This window comes from Oxyura jamaicensis, chromosome 5, assembly GCF_011077185.1.
Source record: "Oxyura jamaicensis isolate SHBP4307 breed ruddy duck chromosome 5, BPBGC_Ojam_1.0, whole genome shotgun sequence".
NCBI classification, from domain to species: domain Eukaryota; kingdom Metazoa; phylum Chordata; class Aves; order Anseriformes; family Anatidae; genus Oxyura; species Oxyura jamaicensis.
The window spans coordinates 10,186,887-10,211,184 of NC_048897.1; the positions used below are offsets into that span (position 1 = coordinate 10,186,887).

General features: G+C 37.4%; 1 protein-coding gene across 6 annotated transcripts in view; it reads right to left on the reverse strand.

The window, feature by feature from the left end:
* Nucleotides 1-1,136: 1,136 nt before the first annotated feature.
* Nucleotides 1,137-24,298, reverse strand: part of NPAS3 (neuronal PAS domain protein 3) — a 533,731-nt gene continuing 510,569 nt past the window's right edge. For all 6 annotated transcript variants that reach the window (XM_035328180.1, XM_035328178.1, XM_035328181.1 and 3 more), the window contains 3 exons: nt 11,585-11,732; nt 8,276-8,391; nt 1,137-5,444 (listed from right to left, as the gene is read on the reverse strand). In XM_035328180.1, coding sequence (XP_035184071.1) covers nt 4,135-5,444; nt 8,276-8,391; nt 11,585-11,732 — 1,574 coding nt within the window. In that variant the 3' untranslated portion in view covers nt 1,137-4,134. The remainder of the gene's footprint in view (nt 5,445-8,275; nt 8,392-11,584; nt 11,733-24,298) is intronic.

Below are 24,298 nucleotides of genomic sequence, written 5' to 3' on the forward strand. Positions count from 1 at the left end.
AACGCAACCAAAATCCTGTTCAGAATGGCTAACCCAGTGGTTTACTTTGGAAATGGAGACATGGAGGAGAGAAGCTTTGGGCACCCAAAGATGCGTACAAGTTTTGGCTATGTGCAGCACCGCCTTGATTTTACATACCCCAGATTTGTGTTCTTAGGAGGAGGTAGTGCATACTCAGCAATAACAAAATAAAATACAGAATATGGAAAGTTTTTCTTTGTTGCAAGTGGAACAGGCACCACGAAGAAAATCGATGAATGATAGAGTACTGCAAAGACTGTGTGGGTGGTGGGTGAGAATGCTCAACATGGTAATGGGGCATCCTGCTGCCGTCCTTGGCCATGGCACAGCCCCTGCATGGGGCCACCAATATCACATAGCCAGGGTCCCTCTGTGCAGCACCTCCCACCCCAGCATCTTGCCCCTGCATTTCTGTCCTTCAGAGCTTACGCAGGAGTAATCGCTGATGACTGGTCACTTCTGAGGTTCAACCAGAATGTGGATGGTTGTGATCAAAACTGTATTTAATCTTTTGTGAAGGCTTTTTGCCTTGTCTTTCCTACATTGGTAATATTTCAGTTTATAAGGCAGGAAGCCTAGCCACGTGTCACCAACAACTTACACGTTGCCAGTCTGGGGAAAGAAAGAACATATTTAAAAGAATCAGCAGCCCAGATAGGTAGGGTTTAATGTGACTGAATAGTTTCACTGTAACATTGTTGAGTACAAAAATGAAAATATAAAGTGCATTTTAAATGATTAATGTACAAAAGCTGACCTCTTCCAGTGTGCATTAATCAAGAAAAAATGCACACTGTCTATAGTGGTTAATGTTGCAGGTCCATTATTTAGCTTTGATAATGTGCATAAAAATGCTCAATATGACAATGAGTTGGGGTAGCTGAGAATTTAGGATGGTGGCAAGTTTGTTGTAGTATTTGGATTAGCATTCTTAGCCTACATCTCGACAGCTTCTTTTCTTCAGTTTGCAAAAGTTAATAAAATCTAGCTGTATCCTCTTTGATTTTTTTTTTTTAAATTTTATTTAAACAAAACAATTAAAAAGCACCTGCTCAAACAAATACTACCAGCATTCATTAGTCAGGATGGTTATATGTGAAAGAAATGATGCCAGATAGTAACAAATCCAAGAGAAGTTTATTATGAAAATGGCACCTGCGGGATGAAAAAAAATTAAGTTACATAAAGACAACCATGTATGACATGTATGAGAATCTACAAAAGTATAAAAAGAACCCTGTTGTAAATGAAGTATGTACATTTCTGATTTGCAGCATTATCAATGATCAATGAAAAAAATGTTTCAAATAAGCCAGGCACTCGAGAAGTTAGATTCGGTTAGCTTAACACAAAATAAATGTACCATAGCTGTCACTTTTTAACATTTTAATTTTTTTTTTTTTATATTGTAGAGTTGGTAACACTGCTAAGATTTATACGAACAGAATCCCTTTCCCCATTATTCAGCTACTTGGCACCAGTCTCCTCATAAAAGATTTCATATATTTGTACAAGAAATAGTTAAAAACACAGACACAGTCTTCACAGGTAATGACTTTTTTTTTTTTTTTTTTTTTTTCATTTTGTAATTTTAAACACTATGGATTTAGACAGCAGCTGTGATTATCTGTTAGTTTAAATCACCAGAAATCATTTTGACACAACACAGAAACATTTATAAAAAAAAAACAAAAAACAAACCAAACCAAAACAAAACAACAACAGCTGTCTAGCTGTTCTTTGTAGCTGATAGGTGCACTCCTTTGATTGTTCAATAGCTAGAGTAGAGCTTCCAAAATTAAACTTTGAATTTCCCAATCAACTTTCTCACCTTTTTTAGTCATATAAATCCTTCAAATGTAACCTTTAAAATCTCATTAATTAAATTTGTGGCATCCAATTCCCTTTTGCTATTATTCCACTGGCTTGGATCTACTTCTCAAATTCAAAGCTACTGGAGGAATTGACTCAACACAGTGAGCAATCAAAAATTCAAAGGACAGCTGAGTTAATATATTAGCATTGCACACATAAGCAAATATATATGACAATTCTAAGCTCAGTTTCCTTTTTAAATGACGTTGGTTGACCTTTGAAAGCATTTCCTATCTCACTGGTGATTGCTCTGTGTATTGCTCCCTCAGCCTACCTGGGAGAAAACCAAAGAAATGCACCCTCTGCTTATGGTTAGAGCACAAGGGACTCTGGGAATGTTAACAACTGAGGCTATATGGCATCAATTTGTTTAATATATCTGAGCATTACTCCGTAGTGCATTGTGTGGTACACTGGAAGAGTAAGTCATACCCAGAATTCCTCTGTGGGAAAAAATGGCTCCATTAACCTTGAGCTAGTTAAGAGTCTTTTATCTCTGAGAGTGAAGAAGAGAGAAAGAGAGGAAGAGAAAGAGACGGGAAGCGTGGACAGGGAGAGAGAGGAGGGGAGAGAGAGGTTGGAGAATACACAACAGCAAAGCAACAGCAGAAATTAAAAGGTATACAGACAGTGGAAGCAGCATAAGGTGACATTACAGAGGAAGGCCACCACACAAAAACCACTAACCCCCAAGAATCACTGGTTCACTAGGACTGCAGGAATGGGACTTTACCACTCCGGACTAGAGATAAAGCACAGAGAAGACAAAGGACAAAACAACTACATTAGCTTAGTATATACTGCATATAGTAACACACATTGAAACTGCAATGGGACTGACAGCCAAGGACACTTACACATTGTACACATTACAGTTCTCACATCTGTTATTAGATGCCTTAACAAACAGCTGCCAAAGATGGAGTGGAAGAAGAATTTATATTTGACAGTCATTTGGAGTGTTTGACACTACACTGTGATTTCTGGCAACAAAGACAAAATAGGAGATTTCTTTTCTTTTACTTAATGTGCAGTTTTCAGTTGTAGTTATCTATTTCAAGCTTATTAACCCATTCTTTAGTTTTAAAACATATTGGTTTCAACACTAGAAATAAGGAAAAAACAACAAAAAATACCCAAATAAAAGAACAAAAAGAAATTTACAACCTTCCCTCTATAACATTAAATGAAAAACAAAACAAAACATGTTAAATAGTTCATTTTTTTTTTTTTAATCCGAAGTGTTATTTGACGTTGCAAAATTAGCCTCAGTTACACTGAGAAAAAAATAAAGCAAAACAATATGCACCTAAGAAACTGCTCCTTGCGTCAATTAAATTGAGTTTTTTTGTTTTTAAGCACTTTTTGAAAAAGGCTTCCTGACCCATTTAAATTTGATATGAGGCTATGCTTGTTAGTTTGGAGGTAAAAAAATTTAAGTCCTGCAGCAAATGTTAATGAGGGCTTTTGTCTTAACTAACCAAGGAGACTGCAGCACCCGACTATAGACCATTACAGAACACATTCTTTTCAAAAAACCCAGCCCACAAGCTGCATATTGTATGAAGACATTACAGATTAATAAATGATAGCACCATGGTTTTAGAAATTAAGTTAAAGTTTCAGTAATTAACATTTAGTCCAACTTTTCAACATTCTAGTCACAGGCCAGAAATTAACTTTTTAAGAACCCAAATTATTTTATGTGCAAGTAAGAAAATCTTAACCATAAAAAGAGAATTAAACTCTGCATAAAATTCTAAAATACTATCCCCTATTTTAAAGGAATTAGGAACAAAAACCCCTTTTCATTTGACTTAGTCAAACAGGGCACATTGTTTATGCTTGTCTCTTTTAATCTTGATCATATCAAGATCATTTTGAAGTAAAACCAATGGTTGTCACTTTAAAATCTCTTTACCACAACACTGAGTATTCTATGGCAGAGGCATACACATATTAAAGGCATCTTAATAAAGATGCAAAGGAAAAAACACACATCTTAGAAGAAGACAAAATGGCAGGCAACTGGTACTTCGACTCTCTGAAGGCAAAAATAAAAAAATATCTTTACATGAAAGAATAAGTCAAGTTAAAGAGAAGGGGAATGAAATGCGGACCATCATATTGAGAGAATAAGCTGACCTGCTCAAATTCAAAGTGCTAGAATTAAAGGTCTAAATTAAAACACAGTCTATGCCTCAGAGTATAACACTGAACACAGTATGTGGTCATATTTCAATCCTCTTTCCGTTCCAGAGTCTGTGTAGTGTGAATGCCATTGCTGTACACAGGAAATGGAAGAGTGGAAAAAAGTCCTTCGGCAGTCGTGAACACATTCCCTGCAGGCATTTGGGTCAGACTGGCCCCGCTCACAGCACTTCCAAACGGTCCCGACATATTGAGTCGGTGAACGTGGTGGTAGAGCATTTCCATCGGTGTTTTAGGATCCAGCCCAAAGCTGGGGCTGTTAACATCAACAAAGTTAACAGCATGGGTGTTGGGGAGGAGGTTGCCCTGCATGGCTAAAGTAACTTCAGCTGGAGCATACCGAATAGTGCCAGTGGTGTAGACCCTCTGAGCAGCAGTGCTGGTCGCGGCAAGGGTTCCTGTTACCCTGTGAACCAAAGGAAGCACCACATTGCCCGCTTGTAACCTCTGAAGGGCTTCCAGATCCCCAGTGTACAACAAAGAGTTGGAAGTTGTGGGACCTCCTGGATGTTTGTCCCGTGGAGATGCTGAAAGTGGGGGTGACAAAGGGTCAGAGGACACAGGAGCCAAGGCTGAGTTGGATGAGGTGCTGAACTGAGTTTTACGGCTGGCAGTATTTTCAGTCCCTGGTGGGGTGAGAACAGAGTCTGGAATGGAGACATGTAAACTACTGCTGGCTTGAGGGGAAGGGAAGTGCTCGGAGCTGGGGGGCTTGGTCATACTGTAGGGTGATTCATTCCTTGAGATTTCCCTGTTGGGTGGGTAATTCCAAATACTGCTATCATTATCAAAATTGATAGGTTCTGAGATTTCTGTTTTAATTTTGAGCACTGAGGCACTGTTTGGCGACGAGAGCAGCTGGGGCTGGTCCACCAAAGCTGAGTCAAGTCCATTTGGGCTTGAAGTGCTTGACAGCCTTCTCCGGGTCATGCTGCCTCCCTTTTGCTTTTTTCTCCTCTTCTTCCTTTTTTGATGTTTGCTGGAAGACTGGGCATTTACTTCCCCTGCACTGTCTGAGTCCTTGGCACTGTCCGAGGTCAGTGATTCACAGTTCTGCAACCGCAGGTCTGACTCACTCTCAACATAACGCTCCACCTTGATCTGCATAGAGCCAAGAGTGCCAAAACTGTCCTCAGGGGCCTTTTGATTCTCAAAGTCAGAGTTTTCAAAGCTGTCATCACTGTCCCTGCTGTCCTGGTTGCTGGAGCTGTTCCCATCATCGTTACAGTTCATTTCATTATCCGACTGATTTCCTGACTTTTTCCTGTCGGATTCAGGGTCTTCACTGTTTTCTGACTGGTTTCCTTTCTCATCTGACTTTGAGTTCTCATTGTCCTCTGAAGCAAAAGGAAAGTGAAACAAACTGTTAGCAACAGGAACGTAATATTACAGCCCAAGGCCAGGTTTTGACCTACCAATGAGATCTGATTTCTGTAAACTTTTCTGGCAACAGGTGTTCTCTTCTGTAGAACCACATGTATGTACTACATTGTGTTGGGAGAGGTTTGATCACCAGGAATCTCTCTGACTCAGGGCTGTCAAACACGCTAAAAACCTATGCTACATGGCCTGAAATTTCTTTGAATATGTACTCAGGCACCTTGATAGAGGGGCCTTTCCATCTGCTGTCTTGGCAGGAGCCATTTTGACCACTGTGAGCACAACGGCCCTGGAGCTGCCTCATCCAAAGAGGAGTCAGTGAACAATCCCATTATGACCATTATGCTCTGATGATTGTTCTTTCACATCTGTGTTCTTCTAAAGTGGGAAGGCAACAAGATGTAGCACTATTAACTAATGAGGATTCTTAGTCCTCTCATCTCATTTTCCTTCACCTTCGCCACTTCCGAAGCGGCAGAGTGTCTCTGACAGTGGAATTACTGCTGATCTCCTCCAGTGTGAGAGGAGAAGCAGGTCATATGTGTATAAATCTGAATGAATAAACCAGTTAAAACAATTTTGATACGTTGCTAGACTGTCTTTTCATTTTCCTTTGAAGGGCAAGAAAAAAAAAAAACAAAAACAAAAAACAAACAAACAAACAAACAAAAAAAAAAACAGAAAAAACAGATGCAGGCACTGAATTAAGTTTTTGATTGATCCAAATCATCTAAGGGCCATTGAAAACAGCCCAGCTACAGCACTGAGAAACTGTCACTCTTCTTGTTTGAATTCTTTTAGTTGTGTTTTAGATTTCTACCTAATTCAAATACGGATGAGATAAACACTCCAGTCCACTGGACTCAGACAGCCAAAGCAGCTCTGAGAATGAATACTCTCCATTATCATACTGTATTTGAAAGGGTCATGAAAGGCTTCAGGAGACCCTGTCTTTTACAGAACAGCCAGAAATCTTTTGTTGGGAAATAAAAGATTTTTTTTTTTCACTCATGAGGGCCAAGTACTACCCTTTTCAGTATACTTGTTTTAGGGGGAGAGGGGAAGGGCCAGTTTTCCTTTAAAGACTGGTTACCCTTGGAACCACGTCAATACAAAACAGTTTGCCAGAAATGTTGGAGCAGGTAGGCTTGACAAGGAAGCTGCCTGAGGATTCAGAGCAATGGATTTTACATTTATTTAATTGAAGTTACATAGAGAGACTTTTGCTTGAGTCCTAAGACCTTCCATATTGAAAAACAAAACACACAGAAGCAAATTAACAGCCACAAAACCCTATATTGGAGCCAGCTTTTTGTTCCATTTAGGGCCGAGTTTCTCTTACAATTTTTATTTATTTATTATTATTTTTTTTGAATAAGCTGATTTTTAAAACTATGGTTTCTGGCTGGTTAAGTGTGGGCTTAGGGTGAATTAGTCTAAAACTGCAAACAGTTTGCTTGGGATTTTAACAGTGCTTGATCTGAACTTGTTGGTTGCATCCAAGATGCTGTTCTGATTTCAGCACCCTTGCTATTTCTGTTTATTTTATTTTATTTTATTGTAAGGAGAAGCCCTCTGCTTTTGCTGCCTACCAAAGCTTCCAGACATCTTCTGAGATGTATACATCTGTGTACCTTTGAAGAATGCTCTCTTGCACTGTCAGCCTTAGGAGTCATGACTGTATGTGCACTTCTCACCTGAAGAAACTTACAGTGCACATGGGAAATGCAAACTTGTCACCATATCTGTGTTATGTGGCTAAGTAGGAACAAGGCAGTATAAAGAAGCACTCAGAATGGGTGAAGAGATTCTCAGTCATGGTAGGTGTCAAGCCTGTATAGGTGCCTAAGGTTGAATTAAACCATCAAACCAAGCTGTCAAAGGAGAACAAATAAATGCAAAAGATGAAAAGGGAACAGCCATATCATATAATGTAACATTATGACCTGTTCCTCTTGCTTTTGCCTGATTTATGTCAATGAGATCCATGTTCTCCAATATTTTTTGCGTGTTATCATAGACATGAGAGATGAATCAGACATATAATGCATGCTACGTCAAAGTAACATCCTCAGTTCTTGGGCCACAGGCAACCATGCTCCTTTAAAAGCCAGCTGATCTGTACCTGTGCCTAGGTAAGCACTTTTAAAACTAATGGGGAATGTGTGAACCATCTGTGCACTGGACCATCTGTATGACTAATTTATACATTGAGCCATTTAGCTTTTAAAAAACAGCTGAAGTCCCATACATAAAGACCTCAGAAACAAGTGTTTGAACCCATACCTTCTAATAAAATCTAATTCTTTTAACCCAAGAAAACCCATAAATTTTACAATCTTCACTGCCCCCTAGTGAGGCTAATAACAAAAAAAGGCATCTATACAGCAAAAAGTGTCATAAAGACTGACAGTAGAGATTTATATTCAGAAAGTATGACTACTTTTGAAAGATAAGAACTTGAATTATATTCAACAGTTACAATTCTGGGCCCTTGCATAAGGCACAACACCTGTTCAAGAAGCTTAGCTGGGGAACCAATTATTTAGTTCAGTGCAGTGTAGGCAAGAGTGTATCCACTGAATGAATAGAAAAACTGTGGAAATGGAGATACTGTGGAAATGCTGAGGCTATTAAAAGATTATACTAGTTTTCTTCAATTTAATTTTACTGCATTTTGTTGTTGAAATGAAACAATCCTTGAGAAGTATAAGCGATTGCAAAGGAAACCATGTGGCTTTCTTGATATGGATCTGTTGTGGGTGTAAAGATGCATCATGTGTGTTACCTGAGTTGTCCTTTGAGTCCGATTCAGAGTCAGAGGTCTCTGAGGATTCTGAGGTTTTCTCTGGCAGATGAGGAAGTTGTGCAATATCCATAGGAGTGTCCTTGTATTCTGGGTTACTGAAGAAGAGACAGCAAATATATACAAATTGAATGATTTGCAGTTTCATGTTTTAATCCTCTTGTCACACCAAAGTTCAGGAACAAAGAACATAAACAGGAAGAATAGCAGAGCAAACCAAAAAAAAAAAAAAAAACAACAAAAAACCCACACATTTTTGTTTCCTCAGAGCTTTACAGCAATGATTTTATGATGGTTTATTTTAATAGTTTTGTCAAATATTTATAGTGACCAGGTTTAAAAATTGTTTCATTTTAGTGAAGTTTTAGAGCTAATAAAGTATTCTTACTCAAGTGGGACACCATGGCTTGTGTGATATCTAGTAGAAATACACTCTATCATCATCCAAGAAGAGAATATCTAGATTTCAGTCCCATTACTTTGCCTGGAAGGACAGGGAGTGTGTTTTAACTTTTCCAATCTGTTTCTCTTCCACCACCAACGCCCATTAGAGTTATCTCTGTAACAACGTTCTTTATCAACCTTGCCAGAGCCCTTTCAATACCTGTTTTTCTAAATGTCCTGTCTTTCAGCAGTTTAATCAAACAGACCATACATAAAGTTAGTAAGAAAATGATCAGTTAGAGCTAAAGGAAATGACTACTGCTCTAAAGAGTTTGGCCAAGAAATAAGTAAAAATGATATATATTTTTAAAACACTGCACACACACATCCACATCACCAAGAAACCAAAAGCAACCACTCTAACTATATGACAGATGCACATGTGCATGTTAAGATGCATATGTTAGGGATAAAGAACTGTCAACACACCCATTATAATCATATCTTCATCTGCTCATGTGGTGCTCACCTGTGACTTGTTAGCAATGAACATGACTGCAATGTAAAAAAGCTACATTACCAGACAAACTGAAAAAAATCCTAAGCTTTTTTTTTGGTTTGCACATTCTAAAATGTTCCTTTCGCAAACCAGTGCAAAGATAGGGGAACACAGACAGCTACACATAAGTGGCATAGGAATGTTGAAAATAAACAAAGTCTTTAACCATTTTTGAATAGGTGAGCATTTCTAAGCAGTTCAAATTCCAGTCCTGTGATAGAGCAGAAAATCTGCAGTCCTGTGTAGAACAATGTGAGGCAGCACTAGTGGTGACTGACACACTATCACAATGACATTGTGCCCATATTCAGCCTATTACAGTGTACTGTGAAAATTCAGAGTTCACACAGTTCACACTGAAATGCCATTCTTACGATTACCATCTTTATGGTTTTGTCCTGACAAAGTGACTTTATTCTGTTGCATCCCAGGGCAGTCCCCAAATTTGCCCCCTCCAAGCAAAAGATGTTTGAGGGCTTTCACACTGTGAATAACAAGTTGCTAGAACAAGAACAGCATTAATCCTCCCTGTCACTATAATTAGTCTATCCTTTTACAGACAGCTGAATCATACTTTCTAATGCATGGAAATGTATACAGACCAGTACTCCTGCTAAGAGTAGACCTAATTATGCCTTGATCTGTCATTAAAATATGTTTTGGACATTTGGATCTTTCATGGATTCCAGAAGTGGGAGAAATCTAAATTAAAAACACAAATTCACTGAAGAAGTTAATCTTTCTCTAACAGACCAGTGAAGGGAATGCAGCAGAAAAATCAAGTTCTGTGAGCAGCCTTGAGTAAGACCACACTGCTTGTCTCTCTCTCTCTATGTTAGATTAACTCTGTTGGTAGATAAAATAGATAAAAAAAAAAGTTTGTGGACTAGGCTTACTCGGTGTCTGAAAAGAAGCAAAGGGGACAGAGGCAACTGTTATAATTTTTTATGGCCCACTTTTCCAGCTGGAAAATGAGCACATTTCTGGGCAGTTTGAAGCCCTGCTAGGACTGGGACACTGAAGCAGTTCAATGCACTTCCAGTGCAGAGTTGGCAAGCTTAAGCTGAATTCTTGAAATGCTGCATTCAGCCGCTCTCCTGTGGGCTCAGCTAATGCTTCACTCTGTGGATGTTGAGTGTACACCTTGTTTTAAAGAAGAGGGAAAAAAAAAAAGTAGCAGGATAAGGATATATTTGGAAATGCCCAAGCTCAACCATAGCAGAACAGAACCATCTGAACCCCAGTTTACACTCTACCACTGTGTAAGGTTTCCCACAGCATCCATCAATACTCTCCTGCAAGGGGTTGCTTCCATATCTTCCCCAAGAGGGAATCAGAAGTATTTCAACATGCAAGTTTAGGCAGGCATGGTCTCTTCAGGGCTTGCTGGACTTGGCATAATAAGTCACAATCTAAGCCCTAGACATCACTTTGAACTCTCATGGCATCAAAGGGAATGTAACAAACCATGACAAGCAACTTAAAAGAAGAACAGGCCAGAAAATGACAATTGCATTTCACGACAATCTCAAGGTTTCAAATTTTATTTGTTTGTTTGTTCTGCTCTGGAATGAAACAGAAAATCTCCCAATCTTATTGAACACTTCACATAACAGAATGTGCTGAAAGGTATTTTCAGATGAGAAAGGTCAGGTTTATAATTCACTGTCTCTCACTGACTGTTGGTCTTTCCTTGAGCTCAGTAACCAGCCCTTTAAAAACACTTGTGCTTGGTAAAAAAAAGAATTTCTCAAGAGTCTCTCATTATTTCTGTTTAAAATAGTCTTAAGAGATATTTTTGTTTGTGAATCCCAATTTACTTTTTAAGGTGAATGCTGTTTGATGGCTACAGGAGCAACAAATTATTTCAAGGCTTTTCTTCTGAGAAATTTCCTCTCTCTGGCCTTAGAGGTGAACACCTGTCAGAGACAGCTTTTTGTAGTATTCCAGGAAGTTTGCTTCTATGCATTTTCAATAACCAAATAAACCAGTGCACAAAACTTCATACCAGATTTGTCACACAGCCACTGCAAGTTGGTGTGAATCATTTTTATATTTTGGCTGAGGTTGGGTAGATTTCCGGGTAGCAAAGGCATGCAATAAAATGAAGGAAGGTTTATTTGAAGACTAAAGCAGTATAATAATTCAAAAATATTCCAGTGTACTGAGACGTGACCGATATCTTAATGCATTCAACCAAGTGGCATTCATTTTGAGATGGACCATATGAAAAAGTTGTTCTCATTAACTCCCTCCAGCAGGCATTGTTTTTTTCCCTAAAAGTCTCACCAGCACAGCCAAGCAACAGAGAGAGCAGTTCAAGTGAGAGAAAGGACTCAAAAACATACCTGAGAAGATAGTTGACCCAGATGATATTCTTCTCACTTGCGTTCTTGGCATTGACAGCTATAGTTGCACTAGACTGTATCCAGATATAACCTCCGTTCTTCTGCATCCAGCGGTAATACTTTGTTACACACTGACCCTTATTCAACACTGAGGGAAAATACAAACCAAACAAAAACAAGATATATTGCATTGTATAACTGTAGTAAAATGATCTTCACTGTTCAACATGCCACATGTATGAGCAAAAATACTCGACTTCTTTTAGGTTTAATGCAGCATGCCAATGAGATGACACACAGGATCTGAAGCTCAGTATAACTTGTTGTATGTTTTACAAGCTTTTAAAGTATAATTTTAATCTGTTTTTGGAAACTCTAGTGGAAGAATAAAAGTAAAAAGAACTACAAATCTTTTTGGTTCACAGAATACTTATTGCTATATGGACATTTTCAATGCACTCAATGTCAGATGGTAAAAAAGAAAAAGAAAAAAAGATTCAAATTTATATGTGATTTATTCATAGCTCCTAGGTAGACCTCTTTGAGATTCTGGATATTTGAAAGGTTTGGGAAGATACTCTACCCCTGCTGCTTTGATCATTTCTCCTTATTGCAGGCGATATCAACTACTGAACTTATACATCTGTTTCTTTGATCTTGTCAAACAGAATTTACAGTTCTCAGATGAACCAAATCTCCACTGGTCAGTAGGGGGAAAGTCTTGGGAGAATTTACTTTCTACCCGAGCAAAGTAAATCCACCAGCAGACTGAGAAAGAGGTCTAAAGGAGGCACAGAGTGACTTGGCTAGAGCAAAAGAGTGACAGCTCTCTCCAACATTTGAAATATGCTAGGAAACAGAGAAATGAGTAAAAGCAGTCAGTAATGTGAAATGGTGTTATTATATGCTCACAGAAAGAAGGCTTAAAAATACAGATGCTTAAAGTAACTCTTCAACCAAAATATTGCCACGTTGAAATGGATTTGGTTTGTATCTGATGCCTCAGTGTCAGGAAAAGGGGATGAAATACAAATCTTTCAGAGGAAGGATGCTGAATATTTTAAAGAAAATGTAAACTATACAAAATCTGGATACTATTGTTACTTTCGTCTGCATTTCTCACTAATGCCATAAAGCTTTGTGCACTAGAGGGCAGTGTGCATTCATATACACCTTCTACTTTTGTCATGTCCTTGTCTCCGTCTGCTAAAATGAAAAACCTCTAACTGCTGTAATAAATTTGGCTAAATTAGCTGCTAAATGGTTATCTCAAGTAATATGTATTTGCATTAATCATCTTGCTCTAAACCAGAACAAGCCAGAGTCCTAAAGATGTAGTAAATTCATATTGTCCATTTAATTACGGCTAATAAGTGCTTCATATACAATAGTTTCATGAAGTACATTTTTATTTTTTTATTTTTTTTTAGAGGGAAAAGAAAAAAGTCACTTTGGAAAAGAATAAGTATTTAAGGCAGTTAAAGTTCCTACCATAAATGTGACAAATGACACTTTGGAGCTTTCAAGTTAACCAAATGTCTATACCCCTAATTATACATACAAATGTAGCTATATCTAAATCCATGTACAACAGGTATCTACAGAAAAAGATATTTATAAAGACAGCACTAAAAAAACAGATTCTCTCTTACCTTGGAACACCCCCCCCCCCCCCCCAAACTCTTATTTTTTAACTATTGAATAAAAAAGTGCCTGTAAAAAGTTCAATATAAGGTTCAGCTGCAGTATGAACAGCTGTTTGTGACCTGGGTCCTGTTGTTTTTCAGCAGCCTCTAGTCAACCAGGTTTGTTTCTAGCACAGAATTTGTGGAAACATCCACAAGTTTCCCCATATTTTTATTTTTGCATTCCAAGTTTCAAATGTTCTGGAATGATAATTCATTGGCTACAAAACCTCATTATACAGCAGAATAAAGATAAAATATTAACAACTGATTACCCAGCATTTCTGTCAAACCAATGTTGCATCCCATTTTAGAAAACAATCTCACATAAATTAGCCCAACTTTATTAGTTATGAAGAATAAGGGATGAAACTGCTGTAAGTTTTGATTACGGTAGACTTTTCCATTTCAGTAAAATAGAACATTCAAAATGTTCTTGTTTACAGCTGACAGTAATATTGATATGCCTGGAATTCTGGAGTGATATTGTCTCTTTTCTTGAAAGCTGAACACCTATGGTTGCAGGCAGAAACTAGTAAATTCTATCTGCACTTGCATCTATTAATTGCACTGTCCTGTTCTTTATAACATTTTTTATCTGAGGAGTTTACCATGCTGTACAAATAGTAAAGGATGAATCCTCGCAACTGCCCACACGCACATTTCAGAGTGAGCCACTAGCCAGTGACTGAAGAGGACAATGCAATTCTGCATAGTGCTAACTGTGGGCACCCAGATCCTCCAGCCCTTTCAAATCCGTTTCATCCTAGACAAGTCATTGCCTCCTCCAGTGCCATTTATATTGGTTGTTGCACTACTGGAAAAGTCTGTGTCATGAGCTGCACTGACTGCTCATTTCAGAACTATGGAAAAAGGCAAAGTTAATACCTTGCAAGTTATTTCTGAAGGAAAAGGCGCTTGCTTTTTCAAGAAAGAGAATTCAGTGCATCTGAGGTGTGTGTGAACTATCTACAGCCAGAGTTCAGGCTCCCAAGTAGCTGTGCACCCAAAGAACATTTGAAATACTGTCTTGAAAATGCGCTTTACATGAAGTTCATCTACCTGCAAATTCCCACCCTCTTTGGCCAGCTCAGATATATTACCACATACACAGAATATTCCTCCCTGCAACTGTCTAAAGCACATCTCATATGAGAGATTTGTGGACCAAGCTCTGAAGGAAGTCCCACGATTCAATATAAAAATTCTCTCTGTAAAGAGATTCTCTGGCAGACCAGCTGTGCTGTGCTGCTAAATCTGGTTCTTATATCCTTTGAGAGTGCACTATACAGCCCCCAGCCCAGGTCTGAAAGATCATTCTATAGCTTGGTAAGAAATTTCTCAATGTGCTGAAAGAGAAAGAATGAAAACATTTGAAATGCTTTCTAATTTACAGTATTTTAACTGTTGACATTGCCAAGAAGCAACTTAGGAATTAAATGAGAACTTTGAGAAAACAGGAAGAGAAATCTGTCTGCTTTACTAATAGCCTATTGTTACTGAGGAAATTCAGTTTCATTTTGAGGATCTTCAGCTTGCAGGCACAGGGAGTCCATTAATAAAGTTACTGGTTTTGAGAATAAATGAAAGTATAGAATTAGTCCAACCTAAGCTGTGCTTGTGAAGTTATGTTTTGTTACTAGCAACAGATCACACATTTCTGTTTAGCGTAAACTTATGAAAAAGTAATGCCATTTGGACCACATCCTGAACTTAATCAGACTGTATTTAAGGCAATTCCCTTGCTGAATTCAGGCCTATACTTTTGTGCACTGAGAAATGCATGGAGTTTTAAGCTTTTATTTGCTAGTGTGAAAATATACATGGAATACCCAGTCTGGCAGACAGAGCAATATTGGGAAAGTGAGAGTTGGGACCACATCAGCAGGATGGCACAGGTAACTGAAGTGAGATGTGATTGTGCAGGATTGGGTGTATCAGTCTATTTGTAAGAATAGTGGGGAAGGTGACTTCTCTTACAGACTCCGTTTCTTCTGCCAATAAATGCATGTCTTCAAAATGTTAATGGGAGTTAAATGTTTATAGGAAAAAGGAGAAAAAAAAAAAAGATATTGTTACTAAGCCAAATTGTGTGGAAATACAGAGAAATCTTTAAAACACTGGCTTTTCAGCTGAATAGATGTCAGGAGCAATCTTTACAATGAGTATAACTGTGAACAGGAGAATGAAACAAATCCTACACAGGAGGAATGAGATGACATACAATTATATATTAATGTATACATATCTTTATAAACTCTTTAGTTAAAGGTAATTGCTGAAAGTTAATGTTTTAAAACTAGTTACCTTTACATCAGCTGCACACATATTCCCTAAAATGATGGGTGCTAAGCTTGAATAAAATTTGCTGAAACACTACCTATTTACTTAGTTTGAATTCAGCTGTTAACATGCAAGAAATGCACAGCATGTCATGCTAAGAACTAAAAAAAAATCTCACTTCTTTGTCAAAGTATGAATATATTGCTATGTACACAGTTCCCAACAGAGGGATTTCAGTTTTCCTTGGTAGCTTTGCGCACAGCAATATTCTTGTAGTAGTGGAGTGAAGGAGGGGGGAGAAGAAGAAACAGTCAGTGTTCTTTGCAGGAACCTATTTCTGTTAGAAAATCAAAATAAATCAGTACAAGTTTGTCTTCAGAAATATGGTTACAAAAAGAAAAAGAGCATGGTTTCTTCCTGTAAGGCTGTTCTGAGAAATCAAAGCCAAAGCTTCTAAATAGTGAGTTGTGTTTCAGAAGAAGGAAGTAGCTTAATTCAGTTTGAAGAGGAGATGAAGAAACTGTATATCAAAAGCAGTCTTTTAGCAAAGTCTCTTACAAAAGGACATTTCACTCATGTGCATATGCATTTAAAAGCTACACTATATTGCGTATTCAGGTAAGTATTGAGTAAATAGGAAATGATGAGATCATCTTACATATTCACACATCTTCACAAAGAGGTTCTTTATAATTGCTGAAAATATTGAGGTTACATCTGCTGTGCTATTCAGCCTTCTCCTTGAAATACCTTTATCAATGACTGTATGGTATTGATACTGAATTCCCCTTGTAATAAACTGATAAGAATGTTTTTAATTTACTGCAAGAGGATGAAAATGCCATACTTAATACCACGGTTGGATACTTAACTGCAGCCACAAGTACTCTTTCTACATTCACAAAACTGGCAGATCAAACATGAAAAGGAATACTGACTCTTTAATCTGCACTTCTCCACCTAAGGCCCAAGGCAAGCTGACAGGGTAACTTCGTTCTGGAAACAGAAGGTTTTTTTTTTTTTTTTTTTTTTTTTTAATTCTGGATTATTTTTCTTCTGCTTTTGAAAACTGTGGGCTATAGGGGAATAAACCTGGCATAGACTTAAAACAAGAACAAGTTTCTTTATCTGAAAAGTTACAGTCCTTGATGCTTACAGGAAGGTCATTTTCAAAACCCACAGGAAAAAGAGCATCACAGCCAGAAAGAGTGCATTAAGTGCCTTATTTGCTTGTAACAGAGACAGTTTTTCATTTATAACAGCTCCAAGGATCAAGTGAGTCTTTGATGTTGTAAGGACTTTTCTATAGATTTTGCAATTAGTGAGATGTTTTAAGTAGTAGGCATCCACAGTCTTGATTTTAGCAATGAAAAAAAAAAAGTACTGAACAACATTTAGCAATGCTAAATGATGTTTGTTACTTGAACAGAATTATGCGATAGATTACAGGGGACCTGTAGACATACTGTGAGCAAATATGTCACCTATACAATTCTCTGCAAACACTTTGATTTAGTACCTGCTACTCTGGTGGGGTAAGAAAGAGGGGATGTAGGCAAGGGCTGTGTGCAAATGTGCCTTCCCCACACCAGGCCAAAAGTGAGGCCTCTGCAGCAGATTGCTTGGGTCAGAATAGCACCTTGCCACCACAAAAATCTCCGTGTGTCATGTTGCTTTACCTGCCATCACTGCAGACAGTTGCTTACCAGCTCTGGGTGACATAAAGTCTCTCAACACAGCAACACAGTTCTCTTAAGAAAAATTCAAAAATGGTAACTGTTTAGAAAAATGGCAGGTCTATGAGGCTTTAGAAAATATTTTACTTAAACTGTACAGCATGAAAAAAGCCCTGAATGCCATACAGAGAGCATCTTTTTTTTAGGTCTGAGTAGAATGAGGTGTACTCAGTGTACTGTGTCAGTAACACTGACCTGAGACCTTGCCTGCTATCCTGCTATAGATTTTAGACAGTAATAATTGCTGGACATAAATTCATCATTTCCAAAGTCAATCAGGAAGTAGCAGTTCATAGCCATGAGAGAAAACTGTATGTCACTGGTACACAAACTCCTACTTAAATTCTCCATTCACCTGGAATACTTATTTTAAGCATATACATTTACTCTAAAAACGCTGTGTACAGCAACCGATTCATTGCTTACTTCTGTAGTAAGGAATATTGTTAAATCTTCCAGCATGGAAATGTTACATACATAAATGCCTGACAAATCAGGTAAAAATAAGGATCAACAATCTTGCAGGGAAAAAATAAAGACTAAACCAAATATCTACTAAAATAGTTAATCAGCTGTTTAGAAAACCTGAATCTTTTTTTCCCCTCCTCCTTTCATGATGGTTATTACATACCATTTACCCATGGTCCATCATTTAAAATTGCAGTTTTCTAATCATGAAAACGCATGTTTAACAATAACTGTTAACAAAAACATATAATGCCAGGTTGGATGTCTATTTTAAAGCATTATGTGGTTATTGATCAAATCATAATATCTAATTCATAATATCTAATATCTAATTCATAATATCAAATCATAATATCTAATTCAGTGTATCACTAGATGCACTCTTTGAACAGAAGCTTACAGCATGCATATCAGAAAACTCTTCTGTTGTTTAACAGATAGAAAGGATGTAAATAAGCAAATTAATTTTATTTAATAATGAACTGGATTGAAAAAACAAACTCTAGGTTTTTCTACCTAGGATTCTCTAGGTTTTCTTCTCTCTTTCTTAACTTTTCCTCTCCCTCATGATTTGCCTGTCTCCCCATGACTTTTAAAACTTCAATCCTGCCATAAAGTGATTTCCTTCTGCTAATATTGAAACGGTCCTTTAGAAACCCAAGCCCGCTTTGAACACCAACTTCAGACAGAACTTCCATTATCATTAATGAACTCTGTCTGTTCAAACTGGAGGGGAAAATGAAATCCCAGATCCAAATTTTGCCTTCAGCTACTAAAATGCAACATCAGAGGAGAAATTTGGCCCTGCTTGCTCAAGAAGCTTAAATCTGTCCTCCATCTCTCCACTAATATTAATGTACGTCATATGAAAATCTATGTAAGATTAATGACTTTAGAACATAACCCTTTCCATGCCAAATATATAAGTGTACTATACACAGCTACATCTTCTATGAATAGCAAAAGATAAAGAAGTTTCCCTAGGTTGACCAAAATATAGAAGTAGATTGGCAACTATATTAATTTTCTTTCTGAATTGCATAGATTAAAGATGGTCACTTCCAAGGGAGATGATACTGTCCCTTTAAACATGCTTTCATTTATGGGTTAGGAGTCGCTGTTTGGATGCTTGTACTGAGTGAAATGAATATGGTTTTCTCAGCCTAATCACTAGAGGAAAGGGATTCACAACACAATGTCGTGGTTGCATGGCACAACTGAATGTTCAAATGTCCGTAAAACCACTACAGAGGTTTATCATCATCTCACTATTATTGGCGGTAGACTACATAAGACACGTTTAAAGCATGTTGTCCCTTTTAAACCACTTCACTTCACTTGTAAAAAAAATAATAATAATTAAAAATCCCAACAAAATTTCCACCTTTCTTCACAAGTTTTAGCAGCCTTCATAGCTTAGCGCCAGTATCCTCCTGCCCCCTCCCAAAAAATCCTTGTAAAATAAAACATAATAACTTTCAAGAAAGTAAGTGTCTTCTGATCTCAGAACCAACACCTAACAGTCTGTGGAGATTAGGTATGAAGGTTTCAGATGTTTGGCAGAACATTCTCAAAAAGCCCTTTGGACCAAAGTTCTAGACATCGTCCCATTTGCTCTGCAAGTTTTCAGAAATCAAAAAATAACATTGATCCACCACCAGCCACATCACTCATGGATATCAAAGCCGCAGGTGATTTAAGCAGGTTCTTTTAGATGAGTGCTAATAAGACCTATTGGCACATTATCAAGTGTTTGATATATGCTACACATTTTACTGATAGTATTTTCATATCTTTCTGGCTTTGAAAACTGTCTCCCTCAGAGACAACAGGTCAACTGCCCAGAACTTTGATAAAAAAGAAGAGGAAAAAAGAAAAGTAGCACTAATGTATTTCTAAAATTCTAGAAAGATCTGCAACAGCCTCTTCATACCCTCATTGAGTTTCATTTTAGGATGGAGTATTTCACAGCATAGGGAGCTACAAAAAAATCCTTACAGCATCCCTGCATTTTCAAGGGAGCAACACCCTGTTTCTAACTGACATAATAAAGAAATGTACACCTTTGATCTCAATAATCTAGGAGCGAACCTCAACAGTGAAGGTAAAGGGTCTGTGACTTGAAGTACTTTTCCAGACTACCAGATGTTCTTTACCTGGCTTTCTATTAAACCTTTCCTCTCCATGAAAAAAACTCCTGAGTATGCTTTCATACACAGCACACTTTTCTCCCATTGCTTTAGTGGCAAGTGACAAATGTGTGGAGGCTATTTTTTGTTACTTAGGCAGGCAGAGTATTTACACTGACTGATGCACAAGTGTACGAAGAAAAAGTGAGCTATGAAAGACAGAGAGCCTACAAACTGAAATGGGGACATACAAAACTGAAATGGGTACTGCATCAAACAGCTGGGGTTAATTTGAAAATGAAATCGCACCAGGAATTAAGTAAAAGTGTTATTGATGCAAACTGTATCTGAGGCAAAATAACTGTATATTGCTAAGCTACAGAAGGCAAAATTCTGCAATTAAGAAATGGCAAGTTCAGCAGCCAATGGTTTAAATAGCTTAAAGGTTTAGCTTTATGGAGTTTTCCAGTTTGTTAACTATCCAAAAGATCTCGTGCTTCTGATGAACTCTCTTATATACTTTACATACAGAAAACATTTACCCAACAGCACACAACTAGCATGTGAAAAACTTAGCCAAAAGATATCATAACGATTAGAAATTTATGGGGATTTAAGATAGCTGAATATTTATATGGATAATTAGAATACCCAATATTACTAGAGTAATATTACTAAATAGTAATATATTGGTAATAATAGTAAAATAGTAATAGTAAAATTACCAAGCCTCCTCTACAAACAGAAATTTAGGAAGTGGTATAAATTCTCATCTTTTAAGCAATGAACCAACTATGAATTAATAGTATAGTATGGAGAAAAAAAGGGTGCAATTCATAAATAATTAAATATTGCGGAGTGTTTTCCACCTTCTTCTAAAGTAGCTGTCATTGGTCAGAGAGCAGAAAGTGAGCTAGACAAAGCAGCATCTCTCATAACTCAAACATATGCAGGAGCAAATGCAACAGCTGCAGGATTACAGAGCATGGCTAAAAGACATGCAACATACTCTTGGTTAGGTTTAAAACTCATGTGATTCCTTATGACTGAAAAACAAACACTAGGCATGGACTGAAACCAAATTCCTTTTTTTTTTTTTTTTTTTTTTTTTTCCGGTATGAATCAAAACCTGTTTTCTTTGCATGCTTCAGTTTCTTCCAGTTTTTTTTAATTTCTTGTTCCCTCGTTTTGCTCTATCACCACCATCTCTAGTCAAAAGGACATAACAATGGCAGTCTCCAAAGTAGAAATCTTTGTTGGACATCATGATATGGACAGAGAGGAAGACTTTGCAGGTGGTCAGACCAACACTTTTGCAATACTTTGACAAAAAGATACACTAGACTGTCATCAGAATGCCAGGAGGGCTTGGTTTAAGAATTAGCTAAACACCAGACATTCTATCAACCTAATTTAGAATCAATCTTGCTTTTTAGTGATGATAATAAACTTGTACAAACATGAGATTCATTTGTATATTTTAGCATTTTATTTCAGTCCCAGAATGCAAAACCTGACATTGGAATCAGTTTGAATTTTTTGGTGATTGAAGATATTAAGCACTACAAGAGCATTGAAATTTCGATCTGATTAGGATAAAAATTCCTCAGGATCAAAACACTTCTTTTTTTTTCCCCCTACAGTTTTACTAATTGTGTGCTACTTGACATTGCAGAGTTATTCCACAGCATGATAGCAAAATATGTGAAGTGTATTTTACTGTTAGAAATTATCAACTCATTCTATTTGTTTTTCATGTGTTTGAGGTTATTAAGAGAATAAAAAATTATAACTAATGTGCATAAGTTAAAAGGGTTAGTTCAACTACAGCTGGTAGGCTAAAGCACTAAGCAGTATTTTGTAAAGCAATAGGATTTTTCTCCTGAACATACATAAGGAAATAATGAATATATAACTGATTTAAAAGCAGACTGAGGGGGTAATACACCTCAGAAAACACGTGAGTCATGAAAAAGGTGAATGTGGAATAGTTTATTTTCAGAAAGACTGGATTATTCTAACCACTGGAAACCAGATAAAGTAGATCAGAGGGAGTACTACCAAACATACTCATCAGAGATGTTTGCTTTGTGGGAAATGAACTGCCCTGGCTCACTGTTCCTAAGAAACTGAATATCTTGTAGCTGTAAGTCAAATCCTGGAGAAATAAGATTATGTTTTCTACACAATAGCTGAGGACAACACGTATTTTTTTTTGTCAGTGTCAGGTTTCTGAATTAAGACCTCAATTAGTATTTCAAAATGAAAAAGCAGATATTATATACCGATATATACTTTTGACAGTTTTCTTACAAGCAACATAGTCATTTACAAATGGTGGCACATTTTCCTATATTAGTCCAAAAATATGTTCATGGCTGCTTTCAGAGGGCTTGACCTTTATACATCCTCACATCTTTCTTAATGACCTTCATTGAACTGCAACAGCAAGTACTTGATATTACCGTTCAGTGAAGATCATTAATTTTTTTCAATTAAATGGAAGGCACATACTCCTACAGCATAGTTTTTCCATTTGTTCTTAGTAAGAAATGTTACACAGAGCTAGGGACTGTATCTGAGCTGCATTACAGCTAGACTTGCAATGTTTGAGGGCTCAGATTCAAACACAACTTGTCGCATCTCAGCCAGGTGCTGGGTGTCAGCTGAGCCACTGGCTGAGCCGTAATGCTGGACTGTGTAGAGGCTGCTAGACTACAGCACATTTTAACTACAATGTCTGTGAAAGAGACTTGATTTATGACAAGTGATAACTGTCAGGGTTCTACCAGCAGTTTATTCAACAAACACAGCAAAGATGAACAAATGAGAAGTTTCCCTAATTTCTGAAACCATGAAGCATTATAAAATGGGAAGCACATTAATATGCTAGAATTGTAATACCAAGCAACTGGGGGATTTGTGAAAAAAGCATGATCACTGAAAGCTTGAGCGAAACAAGATAGAAACAATATCCCCCTTCTTTTTATTTCTGTTTGAAAAAAGCTTATGCTTCAATAACTTGTGAGATCATCACCATGCATTACTGTTTTGGGATAGATGCACGCATATGTGGAGGTAGAGTAAAAATGCTATTTTATTAATCCACAAGGACATTAAGCTATAAGTAACATAAATCTCAAAGTAGAAAACTAGACCACACTGAAACTATTTTTTATTTACTTCACTGGGGTCAGGATTTTAGTCCATATACATTTGCTTTTTTTAGGGCATAATCCCCATGTCTACTGAAAGCAATGAAAGGTTTTATGTTGACTGTGATGGACCTTTCATTAGGACAGCAATTCCCTTACAAAAGACTGTTGTCACTGCTATAGTCTCGTGGACCTTCTTCACCATTACACATGTTATGGCCACATTCCTGAAACGGCTTTTGTCTTCTTTTATCTGAGATAGACTTAACAAGGTCTGTTTTTCAAAGTTTCTAATGGGCTGCTATGATCTGAAGCCATCAACAGCCCTCTTGATTTTTCTGTGTGATTTTGTGCAACATTTTCTTCTTTCCTCGTTTTCCTCTTTGATGTCTTTGAATAACCTGGATGAGACGGCAGGATGTACTGGTCTCACTTTTCCTTTTTTTTTTTTTTTTTTTTTTTCTTCTGATATGCTATCAATGAATGGGCAAGAGTAGCAATTTCATTTGTGCTTCTTTTTATCCTTATATCTACCATTGCAATTTGGTATTCTTGTCTTAATCTTTAAAAAATATTTTATTTCCTTTATAAATCTATCAGGTTTTTATATACATTGTGTAGGCATTCACCAAACACCACATCTTCTTCAGTATGACGCTTTCTCAAGTTCTGCATCTAGTTTTTCATAGGGTTTTCTAAGCTTTACTTTAGCTTCCAGCTCTTCTTGAAAACACCAGAGCATGAGTTTGAACAACATGAAAAGACAAATGCAAAGTCCTGTACCTGGGATGGACTGACTCTCTGCAATGACACAGGCTGAGGACTGACTGGCTGGGTAACTGCTTAGCTGTAAAGGACCTGGTGGTCCTACTGGATAGCAGGCTAAGCATGAATCAGCAGTCTGCTCTATGGGCTGAACTAAAAAGAGGATAACCAGCAGATTACAGAAAGTCATTATTTCCCTTCAGTAAGAACTCTTTAGGTTTCATCTGGAAGAAAACACACACATTCAGGCTCCCCAGAACAGGAAAGATAGTGACAAACTTCAGAGGACCATCAAGATGGTCAGGGGCTGGAGCACTTTGTAGGGAGAGGCTGTGGGATCAGGCCTGTTTAACCTCAAGAAGAGGTGGCTTTGGGGGACCTAACAGCATACCTGTAAGGAGATACTGAGAAGATGCAGCCTGGAGCTAAGCAATCAAAACAGTGAAATTCTAACTGGACAGAAGGAAAAAAAATCACTGTGATCATAATTAAG